General features: G+C 32.7%; 1 protein-coding gene across 3 annotated transcripts in view; it reads right to left on the bottom strand.

Annotated features, from left to right (window-relative positions):
- Positions 1–16,845, bottom strand: part of LOC128248167 (uncharacterized) — a 28,484-nt gene that overhangs the window by 2,231 nt on the left and 9,408 nt on the right. For 2 of the 3 annotated variants that reach the window (XR_016242105.1, XM_052969037.2), the window contains 4 exons: positions 9,512–9,664; positions 7,493–7,562; positions 6,610–6,735; positions 4,576–4,707 (listed from right to left, as the gene is read on the bottom strand). Coding sequence is in view for 2 of the 3 variants with exons in the window: in XM_052969037.2 (XP_052824997.1) it covers positions 4,576–4,707; positions 6,610–6,735; positions 7,493–7,562 (328 nt within the window). In the remaining variant the exon portion in view is untranslated. Of the gene's footprint in view, positions 1–2,420; positions 2,575–4,575; positions 4,708–6,609; positions 6,736–7,492; positions 7,563–9,511; positions 9,665–16,845 lie in introns of those variants that run through there. The other variant, XM_052969036.2, reaches the window with a different exon arrangement.

Genomic DNA, 16,845 nt, shown 5'->3' with positions numbered 1-16,845 from the left:
GTAGATGTCGATTCATTAGAGCTATTTCCATCGAATTTTTTTTTTTATTGATTAATGGGTACTTTATAACATTATAAAAAACCGTTTTCTTCAGATAAGTACACGAACCACAATATAAGGAACATTTAAAATCTTCTATAAGTGCATATTTTGTAATTCCACAAACATCGCTGCTCGCAGAACGATTTTGTCAAATCAAAACAAATTAAAGAATAGTTTTATAGCAGAGAACAGCACGATGTTATATATATATGTAGGGTGTATTTAAGATTTATATTCTTGATGGCGATTAGTCAGCATTGTAGGTCTGGGGGTGGGGTGGGGGAGAAAACCAGGTGTCTACTCTCCACAATTACGAAAATGATACTTCTGTTTACCTTATGATACAATTCAACCAGAGATATAGGTTTAAATGCGGAAGGTAAGGTTCACAGTTATTTATTTTATATATCAATCTGTTTAATATCCGTTTATGCCATCTTTATATATATATATATATATATATATATATATATATATATGTATATGCCAAAAAAGTGAGATTTAAAAATTCTGGCAGCTATCAAGTAAGCACTCAGTATAAAGAAAAAAGGGCAAATTTCCAACAGGTAGATACCAGTAATTGTATGTAGAATACAAATCCCAGGTAAATCCCCATCTACGACAGGTAAATCCAATAATCTTGATGCAGAATTTTAAGAAATTCAGAGTATTAACAGCAATCAATAATATGTGCAAAGAAAATCATATCTCATTTTTATGTCGTGTTGGCATAAATTTATATATATATATATATATATATATATATATATATATATATATATATATATATATATATACATATATATATATATATATATATATATATATATATATATATATATATATATATATATATATATCATAAATATAAGGGATTAGCAATTGAGTTGCTTCTGTTTTGGAGAAGCAACTCAATTGCTAATCCCTTATATTTATGAAGATAAATGGTCTTACCGATAAAGGTTTTTTCATACTGAACTACTTGGCAAAATTGTTAATTGTTAATTCTATTATTAATTGACGATTCCCTGCCCTCATTTCTTGTATATATATATATATATATATATATATATATATATATATATATATATATATATACAAAACATTCTATAATTTTAAGCATAATTATAATTAGGTTTTCAACAAAATTGCTTCACCACATACCGAAATTTAGAAATAGCAGTTAAATACTATTCCACTACCATAAGATTTCTCCCAGACAGCAATACTCCCAACTCACGCAGGCAAAGAGAAAAAATAACGAATCCGCCCGGCTTTGATCAACTATATATGCATTCCTAGATTAAAGAGATGTAAAATATATTTACTCAATTATTTCCGTCTTCAGTATAGTATTTCAATTATAAATTTCAGAGTACTAATAATTACAATATGTATTCGACCAAGCGCCATCGAATAGCTTATATCCAAAAACCAGTACTTCCGAATTTATATAGACGAGTGAGAACTCGCATTCTTCTCTAATCACCATAGTGTTCTACGAGTAATCCCGCAGAAACTGCAGTTTACTATCAGGGAGTGAATTATATTATCAATAATAACATGGTAGTGGAATAGTATTTAACTGCTGTTTCTAAATTTCAGTATGTGGTGAAGCAATTTTGCTGAACCCTAATTATAATTATGCTTATACTTATAGAATTTTTTGTATAAGGTTTCCGATAATGGTTCTTTTAATATATCGAACTACTTGGTAAAATTATTAATTAGTAACTGATTAATTAATTTTACCCATTATATTTTCCATATCTAAAACACACACCAGATAGCAACCATAAACGCCTCAACAAGCATAATAATAATAATAATAATGATGATGATGATGATGATGATGATGATATGATTTGGCTTAACCTAGCTTATAGCAACCAGATAAAGACAAACCTCATTAGAGTAATCCGTTCCATTATAGATAACATTTCTCTTCCAGTAAATACAGTGACATAATTAATAATAATATAATAAGGATCGGATTTACTATAACTAAAAAATTATTTAAAACATATATAACCCGATGATAGTAAACTTGATGAGTACTGCACAAATAGAAACAATCCCCGTCCAACTAGAAACACATAATACTAAAAATGACTCGAATATTATACCTAGACTAATCTGGACCAGCAATACGTACATAACCGACAGGTATAATAATGATCTAAATGTTTTATGTGACTGTAGATTTAACGAAAATTGTAAATTCAGCAATTCTTGTAAACGTAGAAATCTAGTATACCAAACTACAGTTGAAGCCGAAGTTATATTGTTTTGTTATGTTCGAGCAATGACGTGTTACGTGAAATCTTGTATCCCCAACCATGCAGCCTGTTTTAGAAATATTAATAAAATAAATAGCACAGGCTTTATTAAATTTATTTGGAAACATGAAAATACAACTTATTAGATTCGATGGATAGCAGTAAATAATGCTCTACCCTATAGACCACCTGCCAAGACTTGCTCGCTCTGTCTTGATGAAACGTATTCCATAATATTCTGTATGAACAATCCCTTAAATGATAAATCCGAAAATATTTACCAATGTTTACATAAATATACTTTTTCTAAATTTATATAATCATATAATTGTTTTCAAATACATATTATTTCACTATATTATAATAATAACATACAAAGCATTAGATGTAATTACAATACTATATTACTCTATATATAAGCATAATTTATTGCTATGGTGCAGACACTCCATCCTAATCAAATCTTTAATAAAAAATCCTACTTCTTAATGTTCAAGTATTAGCATTTAGATTCCATCTACATATTATTCGATAACATTATTTCTTATTGGACGCATAATTATAACCCCCATTTTTTATCACCATAATCATTATTTAACCCTTAATATTAATATCATTTTTTTTAGTTACTAACTTTATATTTAAATTCAAGCTTATCATAATACAACAATATAACATCCCCTCCATTGCTAATCCCACCATATTTATACTCCATATATGAAACCATAGCTCTTACTTTTATTCCCATTAATTAACTCACCTGTATTCAATTTTTATTTAAACTCCAAAACTTGACCCCATACTCTATTATCAATTTATTCCTAACTCTATGCAATACTATATAATATCCACTTCTTGGTGAATTCCAAAATAGTTTTTCCTTCATATCAATATATATACCAACATTGAAATTTTTAATAGCATATTCAATAGTCCATCAATTAAACGTTTCCATGTTAAAGATACCCATGTAACGCACAATTTAAATCCATGATATAAGCACGGTTTTTTTTAAAACAATGATCATAATATAAGTATAAATTTAATCCATTGATCTCTCAAACTTGAAACTATAACATTCAAAAGCTCTTATACCAAACTTATCCCAACATAAAATAATCTATAATACTTATTTAACTGTTAAATGGAATATACATACATATAAAGGGAGATTACTAGTTATTACCAATTACTAATTATTACTATTATAAAATACATCACATTATAAATTCCTCTCAAAAGTAGGAGAGATGTAGTCTTTTCATATACTTAATACTTGTTCTTAGAATAACGGAAAATATATCATAGTCTATTGAAATCCCAAATAAAAATTATTATAACATTTCTCCGTATAACATTCTAAACACAACACCGTAGTATAATATAAACGAATATTTCCCCCATCCCTCTTAAAATTATGTGTTTTTCTCACATTTCTTCCCTTTTCGTTATTTTTCCCCTCATAAATTCTACTTTTCCCTCTCTATACTGGTGCTACGCTGACACTTATTGCAAAAAAACTGCTTGACTTGGAGAGATCCTTTGATTAAATAGCCTTAATCTTATTGAAGTAAAATATTTTCTTCGCAGAAATATTTTTATTCATTTCTGTAATATATAAACAATAACTTTTCTCTGAATACTGGAATATATATGTTGGTATATAGAATTGATAAATAATTAATAGTTATTTTAGTATATACAGACTTAATTTCCTCTTTTGTTTCCCAAAATCACTTGTTTTTTCGCCTCAAATATCTATTTCATCTCTCATTCTCTTTTTAATACCCTTAACAACCCATAACATCCCATATTATAATTTATGTCCCTTAATTGCTTATATATTTTTCAAATACATTATAACGAAATTTCTATGTATAATATCTCTTCACATGAAATCGGTGTCCTAATAAATTATTGTTTACGTTTGAATATTTGAAAACACGGTCCTCGACATAGTTTGTTTCGTCGTTCATCTATCCCTGACGATATCCGACTATATGTGCTTTTTTTTTTTACATATTATTGATTGTTATATATATATATATATATATATATATATATATATATATATATATATATATATGTATATATATATATATATATATATATATATATATATATATATATATATATATATATATATATATATATATATATATATATATATATATATATATAAAGCATAAACATATATTAGACAGAGATGAATCGAGAAAATGTGAGAGAGAATAACATTGTCGAACAAACATACTCTGATCATATTGTGCTACTTGTTTCCCTTCGCTCGGTGGTACTTTGCAGTAAAGTGTTCGACAACGAGAGTCGTAGGAGCCAAACGCAATGACGCCTCTGGTCAAACATTGTCCTTGAGTGTCTTTACAATCTGAAGAAAATATAATTTTATAATTTCCCTTATACATATATTCACATATATATATATATGTATGTGTGTGCGTGCACACACACACACACTCACACACACGTATATATATGTGAAGATATGTATATTATAAACATATATATATATATATATGTATGTATGTATGTATGTAAAGTAGAAACATTATTGTTCCTAAATCTATCAACGACAGATATTCAGTAGCAGTGCTTTAAAATAAAGATCATTTGTCAACCTAATGTAGCGGTCCCGGTGGTTTAGTTACAGGAGACATCGTCTCCACTTGGCTATACGACACACTCTCTGTGTCCTTATAGTTTCGGACAAGGGAGTTTAGCACCCCAACGCAGCACGAAGCAGCATCTGTGGACCGTACGATTTCAGGGTTATATCCCTTCATCGGCATAGAATAACTATTTGGCTAAGATGGCGCTGCGAAACCCTTGTTCGAAAATATATATAAATCTTCTAAGTGACACGCAGTCACTGATATAATAGAAAGAAACATTATTGTTCATAAATCTCTCAACGGGAGATATTCAGTAGCAGTTCTATAAACTAAAGATTATTTGTCATCATAATGTGATTGTCCCCGTTGGGGCGAATGCTGCTGTTGTTTAGTCCCAGGAAACATCGGCTTCAGCTAGCTATACGACATAGTGTGACCTTGTATTTTCGAACAGGAGGGAGTAGCACCCCCAAGCAGCACAAATCAGTATCTATGGACCGCACTGTTTCAGGGTTATTTCCCTTCATCGACACAGAATAACTGTTTGGCTGAGATGGCGCTGCTGTCAAAGTACTGATGCGCTGAATCAAAGTACTGGTGCTATGCTGATTCTTATTACAAAATAACTGCTGGACGGGGAGTGATTCTTTGATTAAACAGCCTTAATCTTATTGAAGTAAGATAAAAAGATAGTTAGGTATCTTCGCATTAAATTAATAATTAAATTTGAGATTTATTCTCATGGAAAAGTATTCGATTTCAAACTCTTTTACTCTTTTACTTGTTTCAGTCATTTGACTGCGGCCATGCTGGAGCACCGCCTTTATAGTCGACCAAATCGACCTCAGGACTTATTCTTAGTAAGCCTAGTACTTATTCTGTCACTCTTTTGCCGAACCGCTAAGTTACGGGGACGCAAACACACCAGCATCGGTTGTCAAGCGATGCTAGGGGGACAAACAAACATATACATACATACATATATATATATATATATATATATATATATATATATATATATATATATATATATATATATATATACGACGGGCTTCTTTCAGTTTCCGTCTACCAAATCCACTCACTAGGATTTGGTCGGCCCGAGGCTATAGAAGAAGACACTTGCCCAAGGTGCTATCCAGTGAGACTGAACCCGGGACCATGTTGTTGGTAAGCAAACTACTTACCACACAACCACTCCTGCGCCTAAATTTTAATTAAACGTCAACCATTTCAGTCATCGGACGAATTCCACCGCACTAGGTTTTGCATTTGTAGCATTCACCTATATTGAACTCCACAGGTTAATGCAGTATGAACCACCATCACTCCATCAGATGCTTTGCACAACTTCAAATTCTGAAAAACAAGTTTGTGGAACACTTTCTACACCTGTTCTCCTCATAGTAACTTAATTCACTGACATCCATAATTAATAATCTATGTGATAAAAAAGTTTACGAAACAAAATTAATGTATTTTCACTAATAAATGTAGAAAATGCTACAAGGACGAAACTAAAATCTGGTAACTAAAATAACATTATTCATTAAATATGCAAGCATTCACACAGAAAAACAAAACCAATAGTTAACTCGTCTGATAAGAAAAATCTTAAGAAAGTTTATCTTAGTTACTATTTTTTACTTTTTACTTACAGTTTATCATCGTTTTCATTTGTGAGTTCAAACATGATATCTCGTTACAATCTTCCATTGACGGATTTAAACGCGTATGTTCTCCACTACAAAAGCAATTTGCTTCATAGAAACATCTGCTACAACCTGTAAAGGAAATGCTTTTATGAAGGCATAAAAACAGGTTATTTTCATTTTTGACCAGGTGAATCAATGGTTTAATTTATGTGGTTTAGTATAAATTCTGCGTGAATTGAATTCATTCAATTATAATATATGAATGCTAGGTCTTAGTAAGTATCGTAACCCTGTGAATGATGAAAGTGCTAAAGAGAAGAAGCCATTAGAGCAGTCAATATGGACCCCCATGTTGTCTTTGCTGCTAACCATGTGACTCATAAACAGCTTATGCAATTTTGAGCATCAAGATTACCGGATGATTAACGAACGGTATCTAAAATAAGCGTGGTAATTAATTTCCAGACATATATCGATGTAATTAGTATTTAGTAGACATATATTTCAGTTTAAACTTTTCAATTATATCACTATCATGTGAGAGAAATTTTATTGTATTTTCGTTTCAAATTCGCTTAGTATTTTCATTCATTTTCTTTAAATATTTCTTATTAAAACGTGGTAATGACAAAGAAGAACGAAGGTTATTATTTAATCAAGATTTTTTGTTCATTAAACTTTTTAATTCTGAAATAGAATTTTAGATGATGGGGATCGATAAGATAATTCTTCTTTGATAGGTTTTATTATATAAGACATTTACCGACGTGTACTCAAAAAATATTCCATGGATATGACGAAAACTTACGTTGCATGCTGCATGAAAAGAAGACATGGAGGTTTTTAATAGCGGTATAGCAGAAAAAATAAGAATATTGAAGCTTACCTTCTGGAGCATTCGTAACACCTTTGGGAAGGATTAGAAGGAGGAACAAACTTACCGGAAATGTATACATCTGTTAGTAAAGAGGGACAAATAAAATGTTTCATTATATTCGGTATTTCCCTAATATTGTTGCAAAAGTAATTCGTTCGTAAAGCCAATAATTTAAACAATATTAACATTGAAATATGAGGTTGGTGATCGCCTCCTGCATATACTTTGTCTCTCATATTTCAGTGGTCGGCTGAAATACAGAAGTACATGTATGTCAAAGTGGCCTACCAGGAATACAGAGGTATTATGTTGATGCTGAGGGAAGTTATAATGCTTTGCATAATATATAGAAGCACGTATTATACTTTGTTTAGAGTTGCGTGTTACAGAATAAAGAACAGAATGCCTACTTCACTTAATAATTAATACCAAATCTTGTATAGCCAATGACAATATTACTAAAATTGAAATCGAACATTGGAGACATGTTTGCGAAAGTAATTTGACATGAAACAGCGTGATAAAACTAAGTCAACATCATTGGAAGCTATATTTGCCGCTCAAAAACACACAAAGGCTCTTAACTTTCATAAAACATTTATCATTTGGCGTCAAAAGTTGGTGTCGCATTAATGGTAACCTGCAGACTCATGCAAACCTGTTGGTTCAAAAGTAACAATTCACAGTGGAATACTTATTGAAAATAATGCAAAACTTTCGACTTTATATAACGAAAACAGCCTGCTACATGTCATTGAAAAACATTCTAACTGATTAGAGCTAGAGATAGATCTAGATATATAGATAGAGAGACATAGAGAGATAGACATACGCGCGAAAAGCGAATACACATACATCTTTATTTTATATATTAGATGAGGCTGTGATAATTTTTTTGACCAATGGATGTAAGGGAGGCAATCAATTACTGAAAGTTAATTCGTAAAGGAACGGGTATTTTCTGCCTCCCTGGGGTCTGTTATTCATTATGTGAAAATGTTTAAGAATCTAAAACCATCTCTGAAACATAAGTAATGTATGTTCTCAGATTGGAGGAAATCAGTTGAAAAATACGACCGCTATAATATTTTACACACACACGACCGTTATAATATTTTACACACACACACACACACTCTAACACACACACACACACTCACACACACACACACACTCACACACACACACACACACACTCATACACACACACACACACACGCACACAGAATGGAATGTATATTATAGATAAAAACAAATTATAATAGTAACAGTGTGATTTGAACAAGCATCGACCTGACAGAGCATTTTCAGTCACACAGGACAATTGCATGCACAGCCCTTTTGTCAAATGCAGCAGTTTTCAATAACTACCAGTTCCATTTAAGACCAAATAAATAAATAAATAAATAAATAAAGGAGAGGTTGAATAAACGCGAATCCCTGCTTCAATCCCTGGCGGAAGAAGTTATAAAAGAAATGCATGAATTGCGCATGATTCTAACAAAAAACACAAGTTTCAAAGAAATAAATTTCCAGTGTGAGGATTTTTGTTGGTGCAACCGCAACTACCAAACATTACGATAGCTACCAGCAACAAGAGCACAAAAAGGAGGGATGCTACATGTTTTACTGGAGCTGCTATAAATATCAGCCAAATCTTCCTAATGTGGTACGTCATTTCCTAAATACTTTGGTAAAAAGGAAAGTCTACGACTGAAAAGAGTGATAGACATGACGGCCACGTACAGAATATATTTTGGTCATAGATATTTTTTATTAATCTCTCATGTAAATTAAACAACAATAATAACTAATTCAAAGTTGTATGACGCGTATGTTCGAGTGGAGTTTCACGCAAAATAAATTCGATATCATTGATGTGATGAAAGTTTAAAATAAGTTGTATTCAAAATGAAAGGTAATTAATGTTAGTCCTAGGGGTTAATTACGATAGTCCTCTATGTAACATTTCATAAACAAAATGAAAAAAACATCAATTATAAATTTGCTACTAGACATGTAACTTACCTCGAAATTCTGAATGAGAGCTGAAAAACATACGACAAAACGAAATTAACTAGTATGGCCAACTTTTTCAGAGTTTGAGTTAATATGCAGCCGCTGTATGTGGTATATGGAATCCGTAAACATACAGTCTCAGCATGAATTTCTGATTTATAGCTATAATACAAATAGGTTTTAGGTTTGCAATGACACGTTCATTGTTAGTTTTATTATTAGCGTTTTACATTAATAAATGACAGATACATAACTCGACAAATAACAGAGGAAATGTTCGAAAATCAAGAAAAAGTATATTAAATCATTTGGTAATGGGAACGAAACCCCATTTAGTAAATTCTATCTGGGAATATATAATCCAATGTGTTATATTTAAGATTGTAGGTAGATATTTTCCATGAATATTGGTTGTAACTATAGCAGGTGGAACATGGCGCTTTGAATGAGTGATTCACTAAAACACTCAGGCTTCTCATCCAGGGAAACATAATTTCACCTGCCCATTCAATACCAACAAATGCGAAGTTAAGTGCTAGAACTTGAAGAATTTCCCTCAAGTTGTAGAGCCGTCATTTTGTCGGCCTCTGCCTGTACTTAATCTGTTGCACGCGGTTAAATATAGCAGTATTTGATCGGTTCAAGCTCCGATGTTACTTTGACTTATGCAGTTACCACATCTGAGAGCAATAGTCAAGGAGGGTGAGAACAAATTTGTTCCACAGGACCAAGATGAAATCTTAGTATCTTTTCCTGAGGGACCCTAGTATCTATCCTGCCAAATGTCTATAATTTGTTGCTATTTCGGCAATGTCCCACATTGTGTGATGCTCGTGGATTATCTATATGCAGCCTGTGGTGCATTTGAAATTTTTCAGCATTAAACTGTGTAGTATCTTGAACAGCCCACTTGTATAACGCATGAAGTTTCTGCTATATATATATATATATATATATATATAAATATGTATGTGTGTGTGTGTGTGTGTGTGTGTGTGTGTGTGTGTGTGTATCTTCGCTTGTGTATTCCTGAATATAATCCAGAAAGATATAAGAAATTATTGCGCGAACGTCGAAACATAACTGGGGAATCAGAAGGAAAATAATTAACTATGACATTCGAATAACGAAAACTGATAATATGCGTGATCAGATGTAGTCATAAAACGAAATAAATGAAACAATATTCTCGCTTTATATATACATAAATTTACAGACGCTTCCGCTTAGTGGGTGACTTGGCCTGTTGATTATTACATAGTGCCAATGCAGCATTAATTTGTGGTTTTCCATGTCCTCTTTATGAACGAAAATACAAGTATTCCTATTATAAATTCAAATCATGATATTGCCCAGACGAATTTTCGTTATTGAATTCGACCAGTAAATTCTCTGCTGGACTTTACGCATATATCTAGAGATGGAAAGGAATCTTGTTTAATATAATTTGGTCTGTACTTGCTTCTGCATATTCATTATCACAATGAGGTAACAAGAAAAACGAGCGAATATGTCATCTTAACTCAACGGATATAGTTTTATTATAAAAAAAGAAACAGATTGAATAAAGAACTTTGAAGCTCTATGTATAAAACATAATAACTAATTTCAGGAACAGATAGGTATATGGCAACTCTCATAAGGAAACCTTCAATGAAAAGGCTTTCACATTCTCACATCGTTTACCTTTCATTTTGTTTGCTATGATTTACTTTCTTTCAGAATGCTTCGTACATTTGATTTTCAGAATGGTAATGGTTGAGCTCAGTTTATTGAACAATTTCTCACTATACATGCTACTATTACCCTTTTCTTTTCCTTTCATATCTTATTGTGTTTACTCTCTTTAATAATGGAGTAATCATTTAGAATACCGGAGTTTAAGGTATTTCGTAACCTTTTCTAAAATAACTATGAAAAATATAATCTAATTATAATATAATTATTCAATTTCTTTTAATGCATTTGTTTATGGTTTAGTAGATTTGAACTTCGTGAAATTATTTAACATATTCTAAAATTTATTTGTAAACTCATGTAGTAAATTTTTCTGATTTTGTTGTCTAAACATTTTTAACTGTTTCCTGTTTCATTTATTTCGAAAACGAAGATGGGAACGGTGAAATTCTGAGTGAAGAAATTTAAAATTAAGTTTAAATATATATATAGACGCGCATGTGTGTGTGTGTGCGCGCGCGCGCATGTATGTGTGTTTGTGTGTGTTTGCTCGAGAGAGTGTGTGTATGTATAACTGTTAACTTCTATTCCCAAAATCTACAACGACAATCCTTCAAATACCTCCCATCCCAACCCTTCCATTTATCTCCCAGTTCTTCAGTCTAATTCTTCCAATAACTTCACCACTCATACCTCCATCTTCCTGTACTTACTCTGTTATCTCTTCCTGCTCTGCCTTTCCTCCACCCTCCCTCTAACCCAATCGGTCTCCCTATTTCATCATTCCAATACTGCTTGCCTTCCTCTTCACCCATTCTACTAGTAAATTTCCCTGTCTCCTGACCTGAAAATTTTGATTATTATCTCTCCACCCTGAAGACATAAAGACGGAGGCCAGATCTATCCACTGTGTATTTGACTCTCTCTCTCTCTGTATTAGTGGTTGCATACATTTTGTGAAATACATCTTCCAACATTATGAAGTATATCCGAGCTCCCGGAAACAGTTGTCGCACTTGTAACGCCATAACTGCCAACCTATAATTTTCGTGAGTCCTTGATCTTTTATTATCATCATCCGGTTTCTTAAGTTAGAACACTCAGTCTCCTGTCAGGAATTCAGTTGCATTAAATGTTGGGCAATCTTTGGAGGATCCTATTAGAAAAGAAAAAAGTCGCTTCTCGTAACCCAGTGAATGCAGCATATGTTTTGCTTATTTGATGTATGGGGCAAACCGGTAGTATTTGATGTAGGCGGATATACTCACGATCATTTCTTTCCTAATCTGGGTGGCTTACATATTTTCGAAATTATATTGTGTCTGTCTTCGATTTGTTTCGAAAACATGTGATGTATGAACTTCGTTAATCTAATCAAGTTTTGATGGAACATTCTTTATGCATGTTATTGTCTCAAGGGTCATCTTTTGTTTGTGAAGGACCAACTGTTCGGTATTAGTTTTCTTGTCCATTAATTTGTTGGAACTTAAAGTTTTGTGTATAATTTATAATGTATGATCGGCAATATTGTATATTCTTAATATGATATATTTTTCAGTTTTTGATAACGTTGTTTATAATAATCACATTGTTTTCTGTTTTCTTTTCTTTTTTATTTTTTGATGCACTTTGTTTTCTTTGATGCCCTTTTTTTCCTCTCATCCAATTGTGTGGGAGAGCATAGGCCCGAAACGTTAAAGACTTCTCTATTTTCCCGAGCGTCAACGAAATTCGGCCGTTTGTTCCTCACTTGACCGTCTTTTGTTTTCTGCTCATTTAAAGCATTATTTAGTATAAGCCTGCTTATGTTAGCTAACACATTTCATCTCATATATTAGTTTCGCGCCTATCAATACCTTATTCGCTTTAGCACTCCAAATAGAAGAGCAAGGTGTATGTTTATAATATCTGAGGACTATTCTCAGTTTCAATGTACCCTTGAGGTTTTCCTAATATTTAGACAGATGCTAGCAGTCAAAAGCTGAAATTTTGTAGCTAGTAAAATTTTTCATGAGAATCTTCTGTTGAAAATATTACAAACACATCGTAGTGAAAATTCATGAAAACATGAATACATGAGCATAAGTATATTTCTTTTTCTCATCTTGATTATGCTAGTTGCGTTATGTATGTATATATATATATATATATATATATATATATATATATATATATATATATATATATATATATATATATATATGCACATAAAATGAAAGAAGGAAAATGCAACATGGTTTACATCGTTTTATCATATTTTCCAATATATTTTTTAAGTGGAAGAGTTTTGTGTTTATCGACCGGTTTCACTTTCGCTAACCATGACATTGAAATTATTGATTTCGTATTTTGTTAAGAAGATTTTACTCCCTGTTCTGTATGGGATTTTGTGAATGAAATGAATCAACAGGTAGAAAAATCTAAGGGGATGTAAATGGTGACCCTTATGTTTCAGGACAGTGAAGGTAATTGTTCATTTTTTGGTTAGGGAATAAAGAAATATACAAAATCTCAAAAGCTGAGACAGTGAGATTTAATATTTACTGTGATGTGTATGTGAACATGAATTAAGATATATACTGGGATCAAAGCTGGTTGTGCGATCATATTCTGCTGTGTTCTGCATTCTACGATAAATAAATTTTCTTTATTTAAACGTTCTTGTTCAGAAAATAGATTCTGGATCAGAAAAAAACCGGAAAAGATATCTGGATGAATTCTTTGAGACCATTGATAAACTTTTGGAATGTAAAACAATACTAAATGATATAAACCTTAACATTCAATTTACAACGGAATATAGCAAAGAACAGCTCCCTTTCTAAGTTATTATGATAAAAATGTCAACAACTAAATCGTAACTGAGATTGATCAGAAGCCAACGTCTTCAATTTAGCAGAAAAATTTGCACAATCGTGTCTGTTATATTTCATGTTAGTGGAGGCGCAATTGCCCAGTTGTTAGGGCAGCGGACTCGCGGTCATAGGATCGTAGTTTCGATTCCCAGACCGGGCGTTGTGAGTGTTTATTGAGCGAAAACACCTAAAGCTCCAAGAGGCTCCGGCAGGGGTTGGTGGCGAACCCTGCTGTACTCTTTCACCACAACTTTCTCTCACTCTTTCTTCGTGTTTCTGTTGTGCCTGTAATTCAAAGGGTCAGCCTTGTCACACTGTGTCACGTTGAATATCCCCGAGAACTACGTTAAAGGTACACGTGTCTGTGGAGTGCTCAGCCACTTGCACGTTAATTTCACGAGCAGGCTGTTCCGTTGATCGGATCAACTGGAACCCTCGACGTCGTAAGCGACGGAGTGCCAACAACAATTTTTCATGTGGTCAATTCAATGGTTGTTATATTCCAGGCCGGTTAATTCAACTATATAACCAATCAAATATTCCTGTCAAATGGGTAAATGTTCATACCGATAGTAAAGCAACATAATGGAGCGGAAGCATACCAATTGTTAGTTTAACTCAAATATTTTAATGACTACAATCTAGTAAAATAATTAATCCTGCGCATGCTCCATCTCCCTTCTTTCATCTTGCTTTTTGACTTTCATTTCTTTTTACTTTCAATTTATGTGTCGCCTTTTTCATATTAATCCCTCTGTTTTATAAAAAAATATATATATAAAGTTTTCTCCAGTCCCGTTTTTCCTTTCTCTACTATATTTACTTCTAAGTTATTAACAATGAATATTTAATGTTCTATAAAACAAATGAAACGTTTTAATACACAAGAGAGAAGGAAGATTTTTAAAATATTGAAAAGTTAAAAAGTGGATTACGGTGGCTGAAGAAAGTAAGATGTATAGCTGACGTCCATATGTTATATAACTGAATTATATAATATATATTAATACAGGTAATTAAAATAACCTATTAATTATTTATTTACTGCAGAATAAAATATACTGTTTTCATATTATAAAGGCTGCAAAACGATCATCGCTATATAAATGGAAGTGTATATCTTACTGTCTTCCGCTACCGCAAACCACCTTTTACTTTTCAATATTTTGTTATATTTCCCTCCTCTCATCTATAGTAAACCTTTCCTTTATGTTATTGCTGATTCTCATCTATATATCAATATTTAAGTGGAGGCGCAATGGCCCAGTGTTTAGGGAAGCGGACTCGCGGTTGTAGGATCGCGGTTTCGATTCCCAGACCGGGCGTTGTGAGTGTTTATTGAGCGAAAACACTTAAAGCTCCACAAGGCTCCGGTAGGGGATGGTGGGGAACCCTGTTGTACTCTTTCACCACAACTTTCTCTCATTCTTACTTCCTGTTTCTGTTGTGCCTGTAATTCAAAGGGTCAGCCTTGTCACACTGTGTCACGCTGAATATTCCCGAGAACTACGTTAAGGGTACACGTGTCTGTGGAGTGCTCAGCCACTTGCATGATAATTTCACGAGCAGGCTGTTCCGTTGAGCGGATCAACTGAAACCCTCGACGTCGTAAGCGACGGAGGTCCAACAACATCAGTATTTGAATGTAAATTCTCTGCGTTGTACATATCTGTATTGGGGCGATGAAATCTAAGTTCTTATGATATTCATTGACCTGATGATCAAGTATTTGCACTGGTATCAATTCGTATGTTACACAACTGAATTATATGAAATATATTCATTCAGGTTTGTAAAATGATTTATTATTTATTTACTTATCATACAATAAAATAAATTGCTTTCATATGATAAAGGCTACGAAAAGATCATCGCTGTATGGATGTCAATTGGTGAAATAATTCTTTCGTTTTATACTTACACTCTTTATGTCTTATATCCCTATATATACATATTTTTGTGTGTGTGTATTTATGTATGTATATATATTTATAACCCTGATCGACTTTATATACAGCACCCTCTTCATATCAACTCAAGGGAATTTCTTTTGTAGCACTCCGTGCCCACGTAGTTCATATCATGAAACCCAGGCTGTTATAGTAACTGGTGCTGAAGTGCAATGGCCTTGCTGGAATTTTTGGCACTGTGCTGTGTCAATACGTTCTGGCATTGGTGTAGCTTTTAATGCCAATATTTGGCACAATTCCTTCGAGGATCTTCCAGATGTATATTACTGCATACCTTTCCCGCATTCGCTCCAGGTTGTAGTGTCTTAGCTGTTTCTTAGACTTTCCCAATTGCTGAGCTGTTGCAACGAGACGATCTTCTTTGTAGCTACGCTGGATTGGTTGAAGGTCCGCTGTTTATATATACATAAATATATTTATATATATATATATATATATATATATATATATATATATATATACATATGTATGTGTGTATGTATATATATATGTATGTATGTTTGTACACATATATATGTGTACTTATATATGTAAACATAGACATACATACTTATATACAGGTCTACAAATACGGACTCACACATCTATATTCTTTTATTTGTTTCAGTCATTTGACAGTAGCCATGCTGGAGCACCGCCTTTTGTCAAGAAAATCGACCCCAGGACTTATTCTTGGTAAACCTTGTACTTATTCTATCTCCCCCACTTGCCGAACCGCAAAGTGACGGGGACGTAAACACACCAGCACCGGTTGTCATGCGATGTCAGGGAGACAAACACAGAGACTGAAACACACACACACACACACACACACACACACACACACATATATATATATATA

This window comes from Octopus bimaculoides, chromosome 6 (genome assembly GCF_046866305.1).
Source record: "Octopus bimaculoides isolate indiv1 chromosome 6, ASM4686630v1, whole genome shotgun sequence".
Taxonomy (NCBI): Eukaryota; Metazoa; Mollusca; class Cephalopoda; order Octopoda; family Octopodidae; genus Octopus; species Octopus bimaculoides.
The sequence above is the reverse complement of the archived record's forward strand: the minus strand, read 5'-3'. Positions and strand labels throughout refer to the sequence as shown.